At 39.4% G+C, this 16,941-nt stretch overlaps 1 protein-coding gene across 1 annotated transcript; it reads left to right on the forward strand.

Annotated features, from left to right (window-relative positions):
* Window positions 1–12,951: 12,951 nt before the first annotated feature.
* LOC307109610 (olfactory receptor 56A1) lies at window positions 12,952–13,890 on the forward strand (the record flags this gene model as incomplete). The annotated part of the gene is made up of 1 exon (XM_079788427.1): window positions 12,952–13,890. One exon carries the CDS (start codon window positions 12,952–12,954, stop codon window positions 13,888–13,890), a length of 939 nt encoding a protein of 312 aa, XP_079644553.1.
* Between the last annotated feature and the right edge of the window lie 3,051 nt (window positions 13,891–16,941).

The raw sequence follows: 16,941 nt of genomic DNA on the forward strand, positions 1-16,941 counted from the left end.
CTTTTGTGTGCCTTAAAAAGAACACTTAAAAAAAAAAAATCCTCACCTGAGGATATTTTTCCATTGATTTTTAGAGAGAGTGGAAGAGAGAGGGAAAGACAGAGAGAAATATCAATGTGAGAGAAACACATCGATTGGTTGTCTCCTGCACATGCCCTGACCAGGGCCTGGGTCGGGGAGGAGCCTGTAACCGAGGTACATGCACTTTACCAGAATCGAACTTGGGACCCTTCAGTCCACAGGCCAATGCTCTATCCACTGAGCAAAACTGGCTAGGGCAAGAACCCATTTTTATTTGTTCAGCACTGGGCCTCTAGTAGTATATAAAATGGAGATGCTTTCACGACTTATGGTTAAGTCATGAAACCATAAAAATCCTGGAAGAAACCATAGGCAGCAAAACTCAGAGATCTCTCATAGTAATATGTTTGCAGATACCAGGAATGTCTCCTAGGGCAAAGAGAACTAAGGAGAAAATAAACAAATGGGACTACATCAAAATAAACAGCTTCTGCACAGCAAAAGAAATGATCAACAAAACAACAAGAAAGTCCACTGCATGGGAGAACATATTTACCAATGAAACATCTGATAAAGGGTTAATATCCAAAAGATATAAGGAACTCATACAACTTAACAAAAAGAAGACAAATATCCAATTAAAAAATGGGCAAAGGACCTAAATAGACATTTTTCCAAAGTGGACATACAGATAGCCAAGAGACATATGAAAAAATGATCATCAGAGAGATGCAAATTAAAATGACAATGAGGTATCACCTCACACCTGACAGAATGGCTATCATCAACAAATCAACAAATGACAAGTGCTGGCAAGGATGTGGAGAAAAGGCAACACTAGTTCACTGCTAGTGGGAATGCAGACTGGTGCAGCCATTATGTAAAACAGTATGGAGTTTCCCCCCCAAAATTAAATATGGAACTGCCATTTGACCCAGTGATTCCACTTCTAGGAATATATCCTAAGAAATCTGAAACACCAATCAGAAAGAAGGTATGCACCCCTATATTCATAGCAGTGCAATTTACAATATCTAAGATCTGGAAACAGTCCAAATCCCCATCAGTAGATGAGCAGATAAAAAAGCTGTGGTACATTTACACCATGGAATAAATGTGTATCCCTTTTATTTACTGCATCAAAGGTTAAGGGATTCATCCCTTAACCTTTGATACAGCATGGAGGGACCTGGAGAGTAGTATGCTAAGCGAAATAAGCCAGTCAGAGAAAGACAAGTATCACATGATCTCACTTATATATGAAATCTGATAAACAAAATAAACTGATGAACAAAATAGATTCAGAGACATAGGAACATGGAACAGACTGTGGAATCTCAGAGGGAAGGTGGGGGAAGAGATCAACTAAAGTACTTGTACACAGCCTGGCCAGCACAGCTCAGTGGTTGTGCATTGACCTATGTACCAGGAAGTCACAGTTTGACTTCCAGTCAGGACACATGCCTGAGATGTGGGCTCAATCACCAGGGTGGAAGGGGGTTACAGGAGTTAGCCGATCAATGATTCTCTCTCATCATTAATGTTTCTCTCTCCCTCTCCCTTCCTCTCTAAAATCAATAAAAATATATTTAAAAGAAGAACTTGTATGCATATATGCATAAGCCATGGATACAGACAATAGGATGGTGAAGGCCTGGGGCGGGGGACAGAGGTGGGCTAGAAGGGGGTCAATGAGGGGAGAAAGGAGGCATATGTAATACTTTTAACAATAAAGATTAAAAAATAAAATGGAGGTGCTTAGCATAAAGGCCTGGGACATAATAAAGATTTTATAACAGACAAATGCATAGAAGTTAAATGATATGGGATCATATAATTTACTTATATACATAGCTCCATCGAGGCAACGGACTGCTACAATTACACAATCCCAATCTTGATATATATGTAGAAAAACATAGATGAAAAATGCTTAACAGATTGTTTATACCAGATATTTCTGATGGGTGACATTTTGCTGGACTTCAAATGATAATATCATATAATTTTACTGTTAGCATGTCAGTGTATTATTTTATAATCAAAGGAAAAATTAAAAACTTCTGTTCAATGGGCTATTTTGTTCAGGATGAAAATTCAAAGGATAAGTATTAGACTGGTGAGAAAAACACATCCGTGTTTATGAGAAGAAAACCGATGAATTCAGGTACACCTTTAAAGGTCACCAGTTAGGAACTCCAGGAGAAACAAAAATAAGGATGGAAAGAGTAGGAACTACAAAGCAGTCCTTTCACTCGTTATTGGCTTGATTGTAGCAATCCTTTTGAAATTTCAGTTTTGGCCAACAGTCTGTTTCGGGGCTATCTTCACAGCCCTATTGCTTTCCAGGTGCACTACTCCCAGCACAAGTGAATGGAGCTGTGTTACCAAGTTCCCAGCAGAAAGGCTCCTGTCCAGCTTGTTCACTGAGTTGTTATCTCTTTGTTCTTTTCCTTGTATCTATTACGGATGGGACCAACCCCCACCCCCACCCATGCAATATAAAAGGACAGGAAGCTCCAGTGAGGCAGCAGACTGCTACAATTACATCAATCCCAAACACATCTATAAAAGGGCGCCAGGAGAATGTTTCTGCCCATTTTCTAATGGAAGGTAGCTTTCAGGCAGTGACATCTGCAGGTGGATCAGATGAGACAAAGAAATTAAATAGATTATTGCCTAACAAAAAAAATTCATATATCAAATGATTCCTCTGTTAAACATATTTTTTTGTCTGAGTCCTTTCAGATTTAAGTAATTATAGTATATGTATCTCCTCCTATAATTACTAATTCATTTATATGCATTTATTTTTCATTAGAATGTTATTTGCATGCAATGGAAGTTCCATTGCTGGGAAAACTGGAATTGTCTGAATAATTAGTTCAGCCTGTTCTCAAAATTTAACTTGTCTTGTTGAAACTCCCATTTTTTGACTTATCTAATTTTTGTGGTTGATCTACTTGTAAAATTTAGATTTGAAACATACTAATTTCTGACTCACATTTTCAACTATCCTTAGTACAGTCACAATTGTTGGACAGCAAGACTACAAAACCATTGATAGAATCCATTCTACACTCATTCATTTCTCTCGTCCTGACTTTATTCCTTTCTAGCTTAGATTCTATAATGCATTATTTAATTCTCTTGGAAACAATCTAACCTTCTTTGTTCTCTCCCTCCATTGTAGTTGCTGGAAAAAACCCAAACTCTATTCAAATCTAAAAGCCTGTTTCCTCTGTGAAAGACTGAAAGTTGCTAGAAAAATTCCCTTACATAAATTTATTGATTTTACATTAAATTTATTATCACATGTAAACTCAACAATACCCAGAAATCTTGCTGTCTGATACCATTCTAGTAAATAGGCCCAGATTCACCAAATTCTTTAAGACAGAATCCCAAGAATCATATTTGATTTCTACATAGAATACCTCATCACTTTATCTACTTGATAATTCTTCCAAAATATGTTCATTCCAATTTATTTCCTCCACCACCAGTCTGGTTCAGGCCACTACCCTCCCTTGCCTGGATCATGTACTAGTCTTCTGATTGGCTTCTCTGCTTCTACTCTTGTTTTCCCTTCAATTTATACCTCTCTTCATTAAAGCCTTTTGATCTACCTTATCTAAAGTGTTGCTCCTGCCCTAACCGGTTTGGCTCAGTAGATAGAGTGTCGGCCTGCAGACTGAAGGGTCCCAGGTTTGATTCCAGTCAAGGGAATGTACCTTGGTTGTGGGCACATACCCAGTAGGGAGTGTTCAGGAAGCAACTGAATCGATGTTTCTCTTTATCCCTCTCCCTCTGCCTTCCTCTCTGTAAAAAGTCAATAAAATATATTTTTAAAAAAGTGTTGCTCCTATGGTAATGCCCTATGATAGCACATGACAGGATTCTGTACATTTTCTTATGTATGATTATTAAAGCTGCATATATTTGTTCTATAATTTTATTTCCATGTTTAAAAGAATAAAATTTAAAATTATGTAAAATTAGATAATATATGAACATGATTCAGTTAGTATTATTGATTGATTGATTGATTGATTAAGGTCTTACATATGTGTCCATATCCCCCCATTAACCCCCCGACCCCACTCCCATACATGCCCTCACCCCCCTGCTGTCTCTGTCCATTGGTTATGCTTATATGCATGCATACAAATCTTTTGGTTGATCTCTCCCCCTACTCCCACTCCCCCTACCTTCCAGTTAGTATTACTTTTGATTGCATATAGTAGAATATCCAAATAATAATGGCTTAAGCAAAAATTTTTTTCTTTCCATGTAAAAGAGTTTCAGAGGTGAACATTCAGGGCTGGAACTGGAGCTTCACCAGTGTCTCTTTTTCTGCTTTATTATGCTAAGAATCTGACTTTCAATCTCAAAGTTGCTGAATGTTTAAGGTGGTTGTAAGAAATTCAGGCATGCCTGTTCCATGAGGAAAGAATGAAGACAAATGGCTTTCATTTCTCAGCTGTGTTAGTCCACATTAAAGGTTCTTCTTGGAAACCCCACCAAATGACATCTACTAACATTTGGAATCTGTATTTTGGCAGTATATGTGGGTAACCAAATAAAACCATGGTTTTTGTTACTAAGGAAGAATGGGGGGTATTGGGTAAACAACTATCAATTTTAACATAACATCTTATTCCTATCTGTCACGCACACATTTGTCTTACTCTTATAGGTTTCTTATGTATCCTTCCAGAGATAACTTGATTATATATGAAATATCTTATATAATAAAAGGCTAATATGCAAATTGTCCCCTCGGAAGTTTGACTGCTTGCTATGACGTGTGCTGACCACCAGGGGTGGCACAGAACGAAGGAAGGCCTCAACTGGTAGCCAGCAGTCAGGGGAAGGAAGGCCCCGATTGGCCCTGATCACCAGCCAAGCCTAGGGAGGGACCAGGCCTCTAGTATATGATAAAGATATATTAATTTATATGTATTTGTCTATTAGCATTACAAAATTATTTTGTGTAACATTCTATGTACTGTTTTGCCTCTTGTTTATTTGCTAATCAATATATCTTTGAAATTATTCTGATAAGTACATTTAGAGATGCCTATTTTCTTTTGACAGCCACATACTTAGAATGAGCCCTTGCAAGGGTGAGGACCACATTTGCCTCATTCACCAGTATGCACAGCAGTAAGTAGTTAGTTAGCATTTGTTTAATGGATGGGGCACACAAATAGCAAATGCCAGAGTAAGATTCTAATATACTTGTGATTGGAATGATTTTATTTCCATAGTCTTATGTACAACCTTGATGTGTTAAATTATATTGAACTTTTTGCATTCTTTAGAAAATAAATGTATTTATTGGTTTAAAAAACGTTAGCGATTTGCTGAACTTAATTTGCTAGGATTTTCTTTCGTATAGAAATACCTACAGTCACATTCCTCGGTCTAGTGGAGACTGTAGAGAAGAGTCATTAAAAAACAGACATTGGAATCAGACATGTGGTAACCAAGGTGGCTAACTGTGTGACTTTGGCTATCATCTCTCTATCTGTCCCCTACACAGTGGGGATAATAGTTTATTTTTTATTATTTATTATTTTAATTTTTTTTGTAATTTATTTTTATTTATTTATTTAAAAAATATTGTTGAAAGTATTGGGGATAATAGTTTCTACTCTGAAGAGTTGCTCATTTAAGCGAGATGAGTCAATGAAAAAAAAACATATAAAAAACTTGAATAGTTTTGGTCATTCAGAAAGCACTCAAAACATTGGAGCTATTATTGTAATAAAGGATCTTGATTTTTAGTCTCTTCCTACATTTTCATTCATGTTTGTGTTTCAGACTTATACACCAGGTCCCTGACTTCTGGATTCTAGGCAAATTCTTATTTCAGTTTCAAACCACTCTATCCTTTATATTGCAACACCTTACATGCAGGAGCACCATAAGTCAGAGTTCCCAAAGGACTCAGCTCCTCATCCCCCAAGTCTCTGCTTCCTAAGCCACCTTTTCCCATCGGGGTCTAAGAAGGTGGGGCAGAAGAGGAATAAGGATTTTATAAACCTCTCAAGATTTATTTATCCAAGTCCCAGCATGGTTACCACTGCAGCTGATACATCATCACGGACTCATCTTTTACATCTTCTGTAAGTTCCAGGGTCAAGGGAGGGTATTACAGGCTATATTGGATCTATATAGGAAGAGTGACAAAGCAGGCAGGGGTTCTATTCTAATAGGTAAGCTCCAAAAAACAGGGAGAAAAGGCAACGAGGAGGTCGAAGGAGAGGTATAGTGACTCTGGATGTATCAGCATCCAAAAATCCTGTAAGATGCCTTCTACTTTCTTTTTCCCCTCTGCATTCCTTGCTTGGTTAGGAGACTTAGTGCAAGGAGAGAAATGGGCTTCATCTTTTCTGACCAGGAAAGAATGGAGGTCTATACATTCTACAATGGATATAGTATACAAGATGATGCATTTAGTATATCACTGGACACCTGCATCTGAATTCAGAAAAAAATGTTGATGAAGAAGCCTCCACTCAACAGCAGCTTAAACTGGAGAGAAAAATTTTTCTTAAGATGGATAGAAAGCTCTCATTCATATTTCACCAAACTCAGTTTTCCTCTGATTCCTCCTCTCTCCTTTTGCTTTTTTTCTCCAGTTCCCCATTCATATATTTAAAAATTACCACAATACCCCTCCAAAAGGAATCCATGCTTTGTATCATCCTGTAACATGATTACCGGTATGTCTCAGTTTGACAAGGAATTTCTTAATACATAGTGTCCTGAATTGGATAGAATACTCCAGGTGAACTAACCAGAACAGAGTTGAGAAAGATTCTCAACTACTTTTCTCTTGACACTGTACTTCTATGAAATAAATTACTACATAGAGTACACTTAAAAGAGTGGCTGGTATATCCTGGACAATGGATATATCAGTTGATTTTGTCAATCCAGTTTTAGAGTCCCCGCGTTAACTTTTACTCTATGTACCACATTATCAGTCAACTAGAGGCCCGGTGCACGAAATTCGTGCACTGGGGGGGGGGGTGCCCCTCAGCCCAATCTGCACCCTCTTCAATCTGGGACCCCTCAGGGGATGTCCAACTTCCAGCAGTTGGACATACCTCTCACAATCCGGAACCACTGGCTCCTAACCACTCACCTGCCTGCCTGCCTGATTGCCCCTAACCCCACTGCCTGCCTGCCTGCTCACCCCTACCTTGATCTCCTGCCAGCCTGATTGCCCCTACCTTGCCCTCCCCTATCAGCCTGATCACCTCACACTGCCTGTGCCTTGGCCCCCAGTCTGGCCTCCCTCTGGAGGCACCACCCCCATAACCCCAATGCTGCTGCCACTGCTGGCCTGAGCCTCAGCGCTTCGCAGCTGATAATGGCTGCCTGAGCCTCGGCCCTTGTAGGCACTGTGGCTTTGTCTGGAAGGATGTCTGGAAGACAACCACTCTAATTAGCATATTACCCTTTTATTAGTATAGATGTTCATGAATGCACTTCCACCTGTTAGAACATCCAGGAATCTGTTCCCTTTTCCTTCTCTCCTATTTCAGATTTTCTTATGTCTGCCTTCCTTCCTTCTCTTCTCCAATGTTAAACAGTAAAGAAATGGACTTTAATAGACATGGAGCTAAAGTGATAATGCTGGCTGGCTGAAGGCAAATGTCCTGGGCTAATAAACTTCAGGTAATAGAGGTTGGCCTTTCCACAAGTAAATGGCCAAAATATGATGACTGGAAGCAGGTACACAGGAGAATTGATTAGCAATTGGCCTTTGAGAAGGGGCATAAGAGTTATGAAGATTATATGAAACAACACTAGAAAAGGACAAAGTGCTCAGAAGGGCATTCGGCAGGGATGAGGAAATAGGATATGGGAAGCTATGGGTCAAGGAGGATGCAGGGAGAGGAGATTTTGTATGGAGAAGTTGGTAATTATTTGGACTGAAAGAAATTTGAGAAAGTTCTTACCAAAATAATTGGGGACCATAGAGTTGTTTTGTGTTTTTATTAGGGCAAGGGCAAAAGACTTATGTCAGAGCCCTATCCCAGGTTTTTACCATCAACAAGGACAGGCTCTTGAGGATCACCTGCATGCAGCAGCATGGGTAAGCCCCCAAGTTCCAACACGCATTTTGTGCCATTCCCTGACCCTTGAAGCTCACCACACAAGCCCACAGGGACCATCATTAGTAGTATTGAGTAGAACTTCTTTCCCTGCCTCAGTGTCCTCTTCAGCACACTGAAACTCTGGTTAATTCTCTCCTCTTACATTCTCTTCTTGAAATTTCCCATCAAGATAAGACACCAAGGCACAGTAATTCAAAGTATTTTTCAATGGACTTTTATTAAGAATCTCTGAGATATTAGAGAACATTAGGGTGTATAAATGGAAAAGTGCACTTTAGTTGTCCTTACATATAGGGGTATAGGGATAGGTACAAAAGCTATGTGTTAAGGGTTACAAAGAAAATTATAGCAATAATAGAAGTTGCTTACTTAACGAACTAACTACTCCAATGATCTTACTTCCCTTCTGAATTTTATACTTTCCTTAAACAAATAAGCATGAAGCAGTGTGTTTCTTTTTTGTCTTGCTTTTCACTTTACTTACAAGTTTGAGATGAGGCTCTTTAGCTACATAGTCAACCCTCCCTATTTATACTTCTTCAACTGCCTTCATTCTGGTTTCTACTGTCACCAGTCCAATGAAGTCCAGGTTATTAATGACAACCTTTTAATAAAATTTAATAGCTCTTCAGCCCTGACTGGGTGGCTCAGTTGGTTGAAGCATTGTCTTGTACACCGAAAGGTTGGTGGTTCTATTTCTGGACAGGGCACATACCTAGGTTGTGGGTTGGGGAGCATATGGGAGGCAACCAATCAATGTTTCTCTTTCATATTGATCTCTCTCTCTTGCTCTTTCTCTCTCTCTAAAAAAATCAATAAAAACATATTCTTGCGTGAGGATTAAAAAAAATTTATTAGCTATTCTTATTCTCATGTTATCCCGAGTGTCTGCTTAACTGAAAAGTTGGTCATTCACTCCTACTAATTTCCTCCTCAATTTTTGTAGGTCACCTTATTCTTCTAATTTTCTTCATGCTTTTCTAGACTCTATTTATGTCCCTATGTTTCTCTTTTTTAAAATCTTTTTAAGTTGCTGTTTTCCAGGATTTCAATCTCAGCCTTATAATTTTCTGACTCCATCAGCCATGTACTGATGCTCTTTCATTTTTTACCTTAAACCAGGATCCTACTAATCTGTTCAAATTCTTCATTTCCGACAGCCCAAGATAAATCTCTATGTGGAGATTATAAATATCTCAGCTTTGACATAAACCCATGCTCTTTAAGCATGCTCATTTGCCTGTGTTTTATCTTAGTGATTTTATTTACTTACTCAAGTAGGAAAACGGGGCACCACTCTGGGCTTCTCACCTATTCTCTTCCATAACTAATTTGTCACTGAATCCTCTGTCTACCTAACCACTGGAATATGCCCCTTTTTCCCATTCTCAGTGCTTCAGTCTTTGTTCAGATGCTTACTATTTCTCATCTGGACTATTGTATCATCCTTTCTTTCTGCTTCTGCTCTCTTTTTACCCAAATCCATCCATAACATTTCATCCAGAATCATATTCCCATAGCCCCTATCTAGTCATATCTATCTTCTATTAGAAATACTTTTGTCTTCTCTTTATCTATAAAATTAATTCTAAAATCTTTAGCATAGCAAAGGTCCTTCATGATCTGACTTTCTCTCTTTTTATAAAACTCAACTTTCTGCTCTTTGTTTCAACTACCCATCTTCTTGGCTCCAGCCAGATTAAATATTACATAGAATTTCCCTCCAAAGTTTTTCTCCAACTCATTGCCATGCCTTTACACAATCCATTTCATATACTACCTGAAATATCCAACCTACATTTATGTTTTCCACATCCATCAAAACTCAACTAAGGTGCTAGCAACTTTAGGAAGGCTTTCCTTTTTTTCTCAGGTTGATTTAGGATATTTTATTTTATATCACTTTATCACTCTGCTCATAGGACTAGCAAAGAATTCATCCTACAAATATTTTTGGGCACCACTTCATGCCAAGCATTGTGCCAATGGCCCTTACTTTCATGGTATGAAATGTATAATTGGACTTGGGGGGAAATGTATTTAACCAAATTATCACACACATGTATAACTATAAACTGTGAGGGTGAAACAAAATACTATCTATATATATAAAAGCCTAAGTGACTGTTATGACCAAACGACCAGAACAACTGAAATGACCAGTTGCTATGATGCGCACTGACCACGAGGGGGCAGACACTCAATGCAGGACCTGCCCTCTGGTGGACAGTGGGCTCCCACAGCCAACCTTCCGTGCCTGGCCAACCTCCCCCGGTCCCTCCCCACGGCCGGCCAACCTCCCGCAGTCCCTCTCGTTGGTCCTCCCCCCAGCTGGCAAGCACTGATCGGCCCAGCCCTTGATTGGCCCGGCCCTGATCGGGACTGGGTGAAATGGCCCCGATCGGCCCTGATTGCTGGCCAGGCCTAAGGATCCCACTCGTGCACTGGGCCTCCAGTGACCTAATATTGCTCAAATTATTCTATCAACAATGAAAAACCAATAACATATTTTAAGCAGATGAGTGGCAAGATCAGATTTCTATATTAAAATATTTCTCTAATTTCAATGTAGGGAATAGTTTTATAATGAAACCTAGAATGCATTAGGAGGTAATTTCATTTAAGAGATAATGGTACTTTAGTCTTGGGTGGTGACAGTGGAGATAGAGAAGTAAGTGAGCTAAAGAGCTAATTAAAAGGGAAATTTGACAGGTCTTGATGGTAGGTTTGTATTGGGTCATACGGTGAAGAATATGTTCAAATGTCTAGTCATTAGCTTGTGGAGGAGTCCAGATTTATATGCCATTCACTGAGATAGGAGATGCTAAAAAAAGACCAAGTTTGGAAGAAAAATCTTGAGTTAATTTTGGACTTGATGAGTTTTGAATATCTTTGAGAGACCCAAGTTAATATGTCATGTAGGCTTTTAAAGAATTAAAGTTAGAGGTATAATTCAGTAATAATCAACATAGAGATGGTGGTAATTGTCTGAGGACACAGAGCAGAGAAAATAAGTGGAATAAAGAGGAGAATAGACTAGCACAGATGAGAAAAGGAAATCAATGAGAACTCAGGATTGAATCCTGAAACTGATGCCAAGGTAGTGGATGTAAGACAAGTCAGAAAAAATGAGATGGAGACCAGGAGGTCTGAGATAAACCAGGATACAAACTAAGCCAAAGAGAATGTTTCAAGGAAAAGGAGTTGATCAATTGTTTTAGCAAGATTCAGCAATCTACAAGTAATTTTTTTGAGAGCAGTTTTGTGGCAATTAATGGAAAAGAAGACACATGGAAGTGAGTTGTAGAATGGATGTGCAGTGAGGAAATGGAGGTGGTAAGTATAACAGTGCTGTGAGAAGTTTGGATATGAAGGAAAGAAAAGAAAGAAATAGCTGAAAGGCAAAAAAGAGGCTTTTAAATTTTTATATTTAAAGATGAAAGATACTGACAATGTTTGAAAGACAAGGCAGATTCAGTAAAGAAGCAACTATGAATCAAAATTGGGAACTAGAATGCACAATTGACTGTACAAATACAGGCGAGGAGGGCTAGGAGTCAATGTAGAGATGGAAGATTTAACATTTTGAGGATGGAAGTAAGCAATAAAAGAATGGGAGACTGTGAAAGTAGAATTGTAAATTTTCTCTTAGGAAGTTGAAGAAAATCTCACTGGGCACATTCCCTTTTCTCTGTGAGGTAGTAATTGATATCACCTTCCAAGAGAAGAAGAGTTCAAGGATTGAAAAGAATTAAGGTTGAAAAGGGCTTTGGCAAGAGAGAAGAATTGATTAGGAAAGCTTTGTAGGATGGGCAGGCAATATTGTGGGCCTGTCTGAAGTTGGTAACTATAAATTTATAGTGCAATCAGCCTTCCCTGTTGTTTTAGACTTATTCTAAGAGTTCTGGGAAAAGAAATGGTTATATTCCAATAGTATTGGGATTTTAGCAAAGGTTGAATTTAAGCAAATTTATATTCTCTTCTAGTTTATCATAAGTTTGGGGAGGGGATACAACAATATTATCCCTCTCAACTTATATTGGTGTATGGTAGTAGGTGAGGACCTAAATAATGCTTTTTTCCTCTGAAATGTCAACAATTATCTCAAAACACCTATCTAAAAATTTAAAATAACATTCATTACAAAAACATCTTATTCACTATAGGTTAGTTGCCTCCTTCATCATATATAAGATTACTGTAAAAAGTAGGAATGTTTTTAGCCTCTCTCCTTTATACTATTAACATTGTGCTTTTCTTACACTGGTACCATGCTGACCTAACTTGTTGCACACTCTTAATGCTGTGAGATTATTCCTTATTATCCTTTTTTTTTCAAATCTAATTATTTCACGGATTCATTTTTTTCCTCCATAGACTACAGCATTATTTGTTAAGTCTCACCACTCCACCAAAAGGAAAAAGAAAAAGAAAAAAAAATTCTTTTGGAAGGAAGTGACATACCTTTTTATCTATATTCAGATCTTTCAAAAGGTCTTCACCCTCCTTTTAAACTACTCACTCTTTGTCTAATTTAAATGGCATATTACCAACATGGTATGTGTATGGATGTGCAGATAACATTTTGAATTTCAACCATTCCTGATTATTGCACTAAAAACAAAATAAAACACTGACCGGAATTTTCCTTATTTGGGAAGTCTACTATATATAATTAGCTTCCTAAAGAGTAAGTGAGAGGAATACTTTTGAAGTCAATTTAAAAAAATTATGTCTTACATCCGACTGTACTAATAGTTAAGAGCAGCCTTCTCAGCTCAAGATTAATTCAATGGCTTCACCCAGAAACTACACCACTGCTCCGGTCTCCGAATTCCTCCTCATCTGCTTCCCTAACTACCAGAGTTGGCAGCACTGGCTGTCCCTGCCGCTCAGCCTCCTCTTCCTCTTGGCCATGGGGGCCAATGGTATTCTTCTGATCACCATCCGGCTGGAGGCCTCTCTGCACGAGCCCATGTACTACTTGCTCAGCCTCCTCTCTCTGCTGGACATTGTGCTCTGCCTCACCGTCATCCCTAAGGTCCTGGCCATCTTCTGGTTTGACCTCAGGTCCATCAGCTTCTCTGCCTGCTTCCTCCAGATGTTCATCATGAACAGTTTCCTCCCCATGGAGTCCTGCACATTCATGGTCATGGCCTATGACCGCTACGTGGCCATCTGCCACCCTCTACGATACCCATCCATCATCACTGATCAATTTGTGGCCAAGGCTAGTGTCTTTATTGTCACACGAAATGCCCTTCTCACTGCACCCATTCCTATTCTCTCTGCCCAGCTCCATTATTGTGGGAAAAATGTCATCGAGAACTGCATCTGTGCCAACCTGTCTGTGTCCAGGCTCTCCTGCGACAATTTCACCCTGAACAGACTCTACCAATTTGTGGCTGGTTGGACCCTACTGGGCTCAGATTTCATCCTTATCTTCCTCTCCTATACCTTCATTCTAAGAGCTGTGCTTAGATTCAAGGCCGAGGGGGCTGCAGTCAAAGCCCTGAGCACGTGCAGCTCCCACTTCATCCTCATCCTCTTTTTTAGCACCATCCTGCTGGTTGTGGTGTTGACAAATGTGGCCAGAAAGAGGGTTCCTATGGACATCCTGATCCTGCTCAATGTCCTTCATCACCTCATACCCCCTGCCTTGAACCCCATTGTATATGGGGTTCGGACCAAAGAGATAAAACAAGGAATTCAGAAATTGCTGCACAGATAAATGTGAATATGTAGAAAAGGTGTCTAAATTCTTCTCCCCTTTTTTCTTAGTGGTTTTGCCTAGGTAGCAAATGCCTAGAAACGCCTGTGAGTGAGAATTTATTATGCACATGGAGGCTCACTTCATAACTGATCCAGACACCTTTTTTATCCTCTTTGCCTGGTTCAGGTGGCGTTAGGCAAGAGGGAGAAACAGATATTTATTGAGTAACTGCTTTGAGCCTAGGCAATCATATTTATTTTATTTGGTTTTTTAAAAATATTTTTTATTGATTTTTTACAGAGAGGAAGAGAGAGGGATAGAGAGTTAGAAACATCGATGAGAGAGAAACATCGACCAGCTGCCTCCTGCACACCCCCCACTGGGGATGTGCCTGCAACCAAGGTACATGCCCTTGACCGGAATCAAACCTGGGACCCTTGAGTCCGCAGGCCGACGCTCTATCCACTGAGCCAAACCGGTTTCGGCCTAGGCAATCATATTTAAGTAATTTCATTTTCACAACACCCCTGCATGCATCATTACTTACATTTAACAAAGTAAAAAATGCTTTTAAGAGAGGTAACTGGCAAAGATCACATATCTGGAGAGGTATAGAGTAGATATCAAAATCCAGGCTATAGAGTCTAAGCTCTTTCTACAGAAATGCTTCTTCAAGTGCAATTGAAGCTGGAGACCAGTCTTCCACCCTACTCTCCTTTGGCCTGTGATTGTCCTTCTGGCTGTCCATATGTATTTCCTGCCTATACCTACTTCCTTGAGAGCCAGAGTGTTCTTAGAGAAAGCAGAGTCCTGCCCAAGAAACCATCTGCAGGACCGCAGGAGAAGAGTGTTCACAATGATATAAAACAATACCAGCTTTCTATTCTGTCCTCCACAACCTTATTACCTTCAGGGAGACTTGAAAATGAGGATATAAGTGGAGAGAGAGGATACCGATGGGGTGGAAAATAGAGAAATGGACCAGAACAGTGAGTTGGCCACTTTCCCTATGTGCTTGAGTTACCCATGCAGTGAACTGAAAATCTAGTCTCATTTGATCTGTTGACTCTGCTCAAGCACTCTAGCTGAAGGTGGGAAGGCATGGTATAATATCAGGTTTCTGGATAACAGTGGGCAAGTCAGGAGAGAAGATATCATACCCATTGTTTTTAGAAAATTTAATGTAAGCAATTGGTTAAATGGATATTGGAGAATTGAAACAGAAAAAAAAAAAAAAAAAGAGGATGGCGTAACATGGAGATAGTACCTGCAGAAAGAACCTTACACTTAGGAAGAAGTTGGGTCATTAGAACATAGACCCCATTGAACTGATGGGTCTCATCACCCTGGGGATGAGCTCTGGCTCTAACTGGTACTGATGTCACAGGAACTCAGAGGAGGTACCCTTAGAGCTGGGGCTAAGGCCAACCTGGGCATCACAAAGCAGACTGTGAATGGGAGGCTTTAAGGCTGAGAGGCAGGAGTTAATGACTGTATGGCTCCTCCTGGTTGAGTCTGAAAGCTTTGAAAGACATGAATGACAGCTGTAACAGCACCCTGCAGTGCACAATGCATCCCAGGGAACTGGAGACAGAATCAAGTCCTCCATTGCAGGTAGACAAAGAGACACAACATAATGTCACAGGGGCAACTTTCATAATTATGAAAGAATTTTGCATTAAGTTGGCAGCAGGAATAGAGATTGACTGTCCCACACTAGCAATTAGGTAGAGTAACTGCAACTCACTGCTCGTGTGGGCTCCAGGTTCTCCAAATCCAAATAACAGCAGGGCAGAAAATGACAGCCATTTGCCTACAAGAAGGGGTTTTTAATACTCTTATGCTCTCAGGCTTGGCTCTCATTTTCTCAAGCCAGAGCCACAGGTGTGACTTGGTACTTGTCATTTTTATAAAGAAGAGAATTCTCTACTAGGGCTTCTCTACATTTCCTGGCTGCTAGAAGAGTTTTATCCACCACCATCTTCCGATTGTCCCTCCCAAGACAGAATGGCCAATTTCAATATTGATTGCTCAAAATAATACTAATAATCTTAGTATCCTTATATATTGATAGCAAGTAAGGACAGTAATCACAATAAAATAAAAAGCTCCAGTGTTTTGAGCACTTGTAAACTATCAGTGTCTGTGCATGATAATCTTTAATTTTCATAAGAGCCTTCTGTGGATGATTATAAAATGAGTTGTTTGTTGTTGTTGTTTTTTTAAATCCACCAGAGAGGACAGAATTCATAGAAATATGATACATGTGGTCAGGTAATATTTTCACACATTTGGTCCCCTCTGTGGGTCTTTCTAGGAGTGCTTTCTCTAACTCTGCTATGCTTTCACCTCCATGCAAACCCAGAAGGGACTCAAAGAAGAGTTTGTTAGTTGATCAAAATATAGATCCTAATTCCTGAATATGGCTTCTCTAGATTAATTCAAATAGCCAACATAATTATGAGAAGTTTACTCAAACTGGGTATACACAAGAATGGAAACTACCAACTTGTTGTAGGGATTGGTAAAATATACAGAGACTAGCATACCTGTTGTCATTCATCATAGTAACTAGCACAATTTTGGCCCATTGAGGGGCTCAGTAAACACTCCCTTACTTACCATACTGAAATGGCTAAGTGAAGGCTTGACAAATAGTATTTTCAATGGGTCTCTAGTTTCATAGTAGTAGAGCCCTAAATATAAGGAATAGACAAGCTGCATCCTTAAGGTTGGCTCTCTGCTCTGGTTCTGATGGGGGAGAAGTTAAGACCATTGTTTCTCACAGAATGGCGAAGAAACTGGTCACAATGGTCCTAAGACAGGTTTTGGGGTGAATCCATACCAGGTAAAGGTGATGGGGAAACAGGATTACTCAAGAAGCCAGATATTGAAGGGCAAACAGAACTTTGCCGTAAAGTTCCCATCGCATTAAAAATGAGCTTTGGTAGAAATCTTTGAACACTGTCTTGAGTGGATACAACGAACTATCATACACTACAGGCATTTTAAATTGGTAGGGTATAAAAGGTACAAACTTCCAGTTATAAGTATTGGGGAAGTAATTTA

The sequence above is a fragment of the Cnephaeus nilssonii genome (genome assembly GCF_951640355.1).
Source record: "Cnephaeus nilssonii genome assembly, chromosome: 13".
Taxonomy (NCBI): domain Eukaryota; kingdom Metazoa; phylum Chordata; class Mammalia; order Chiroptera; family Vespertilionidae; genus Cnephaeus; species Cnephaeus nilssonii.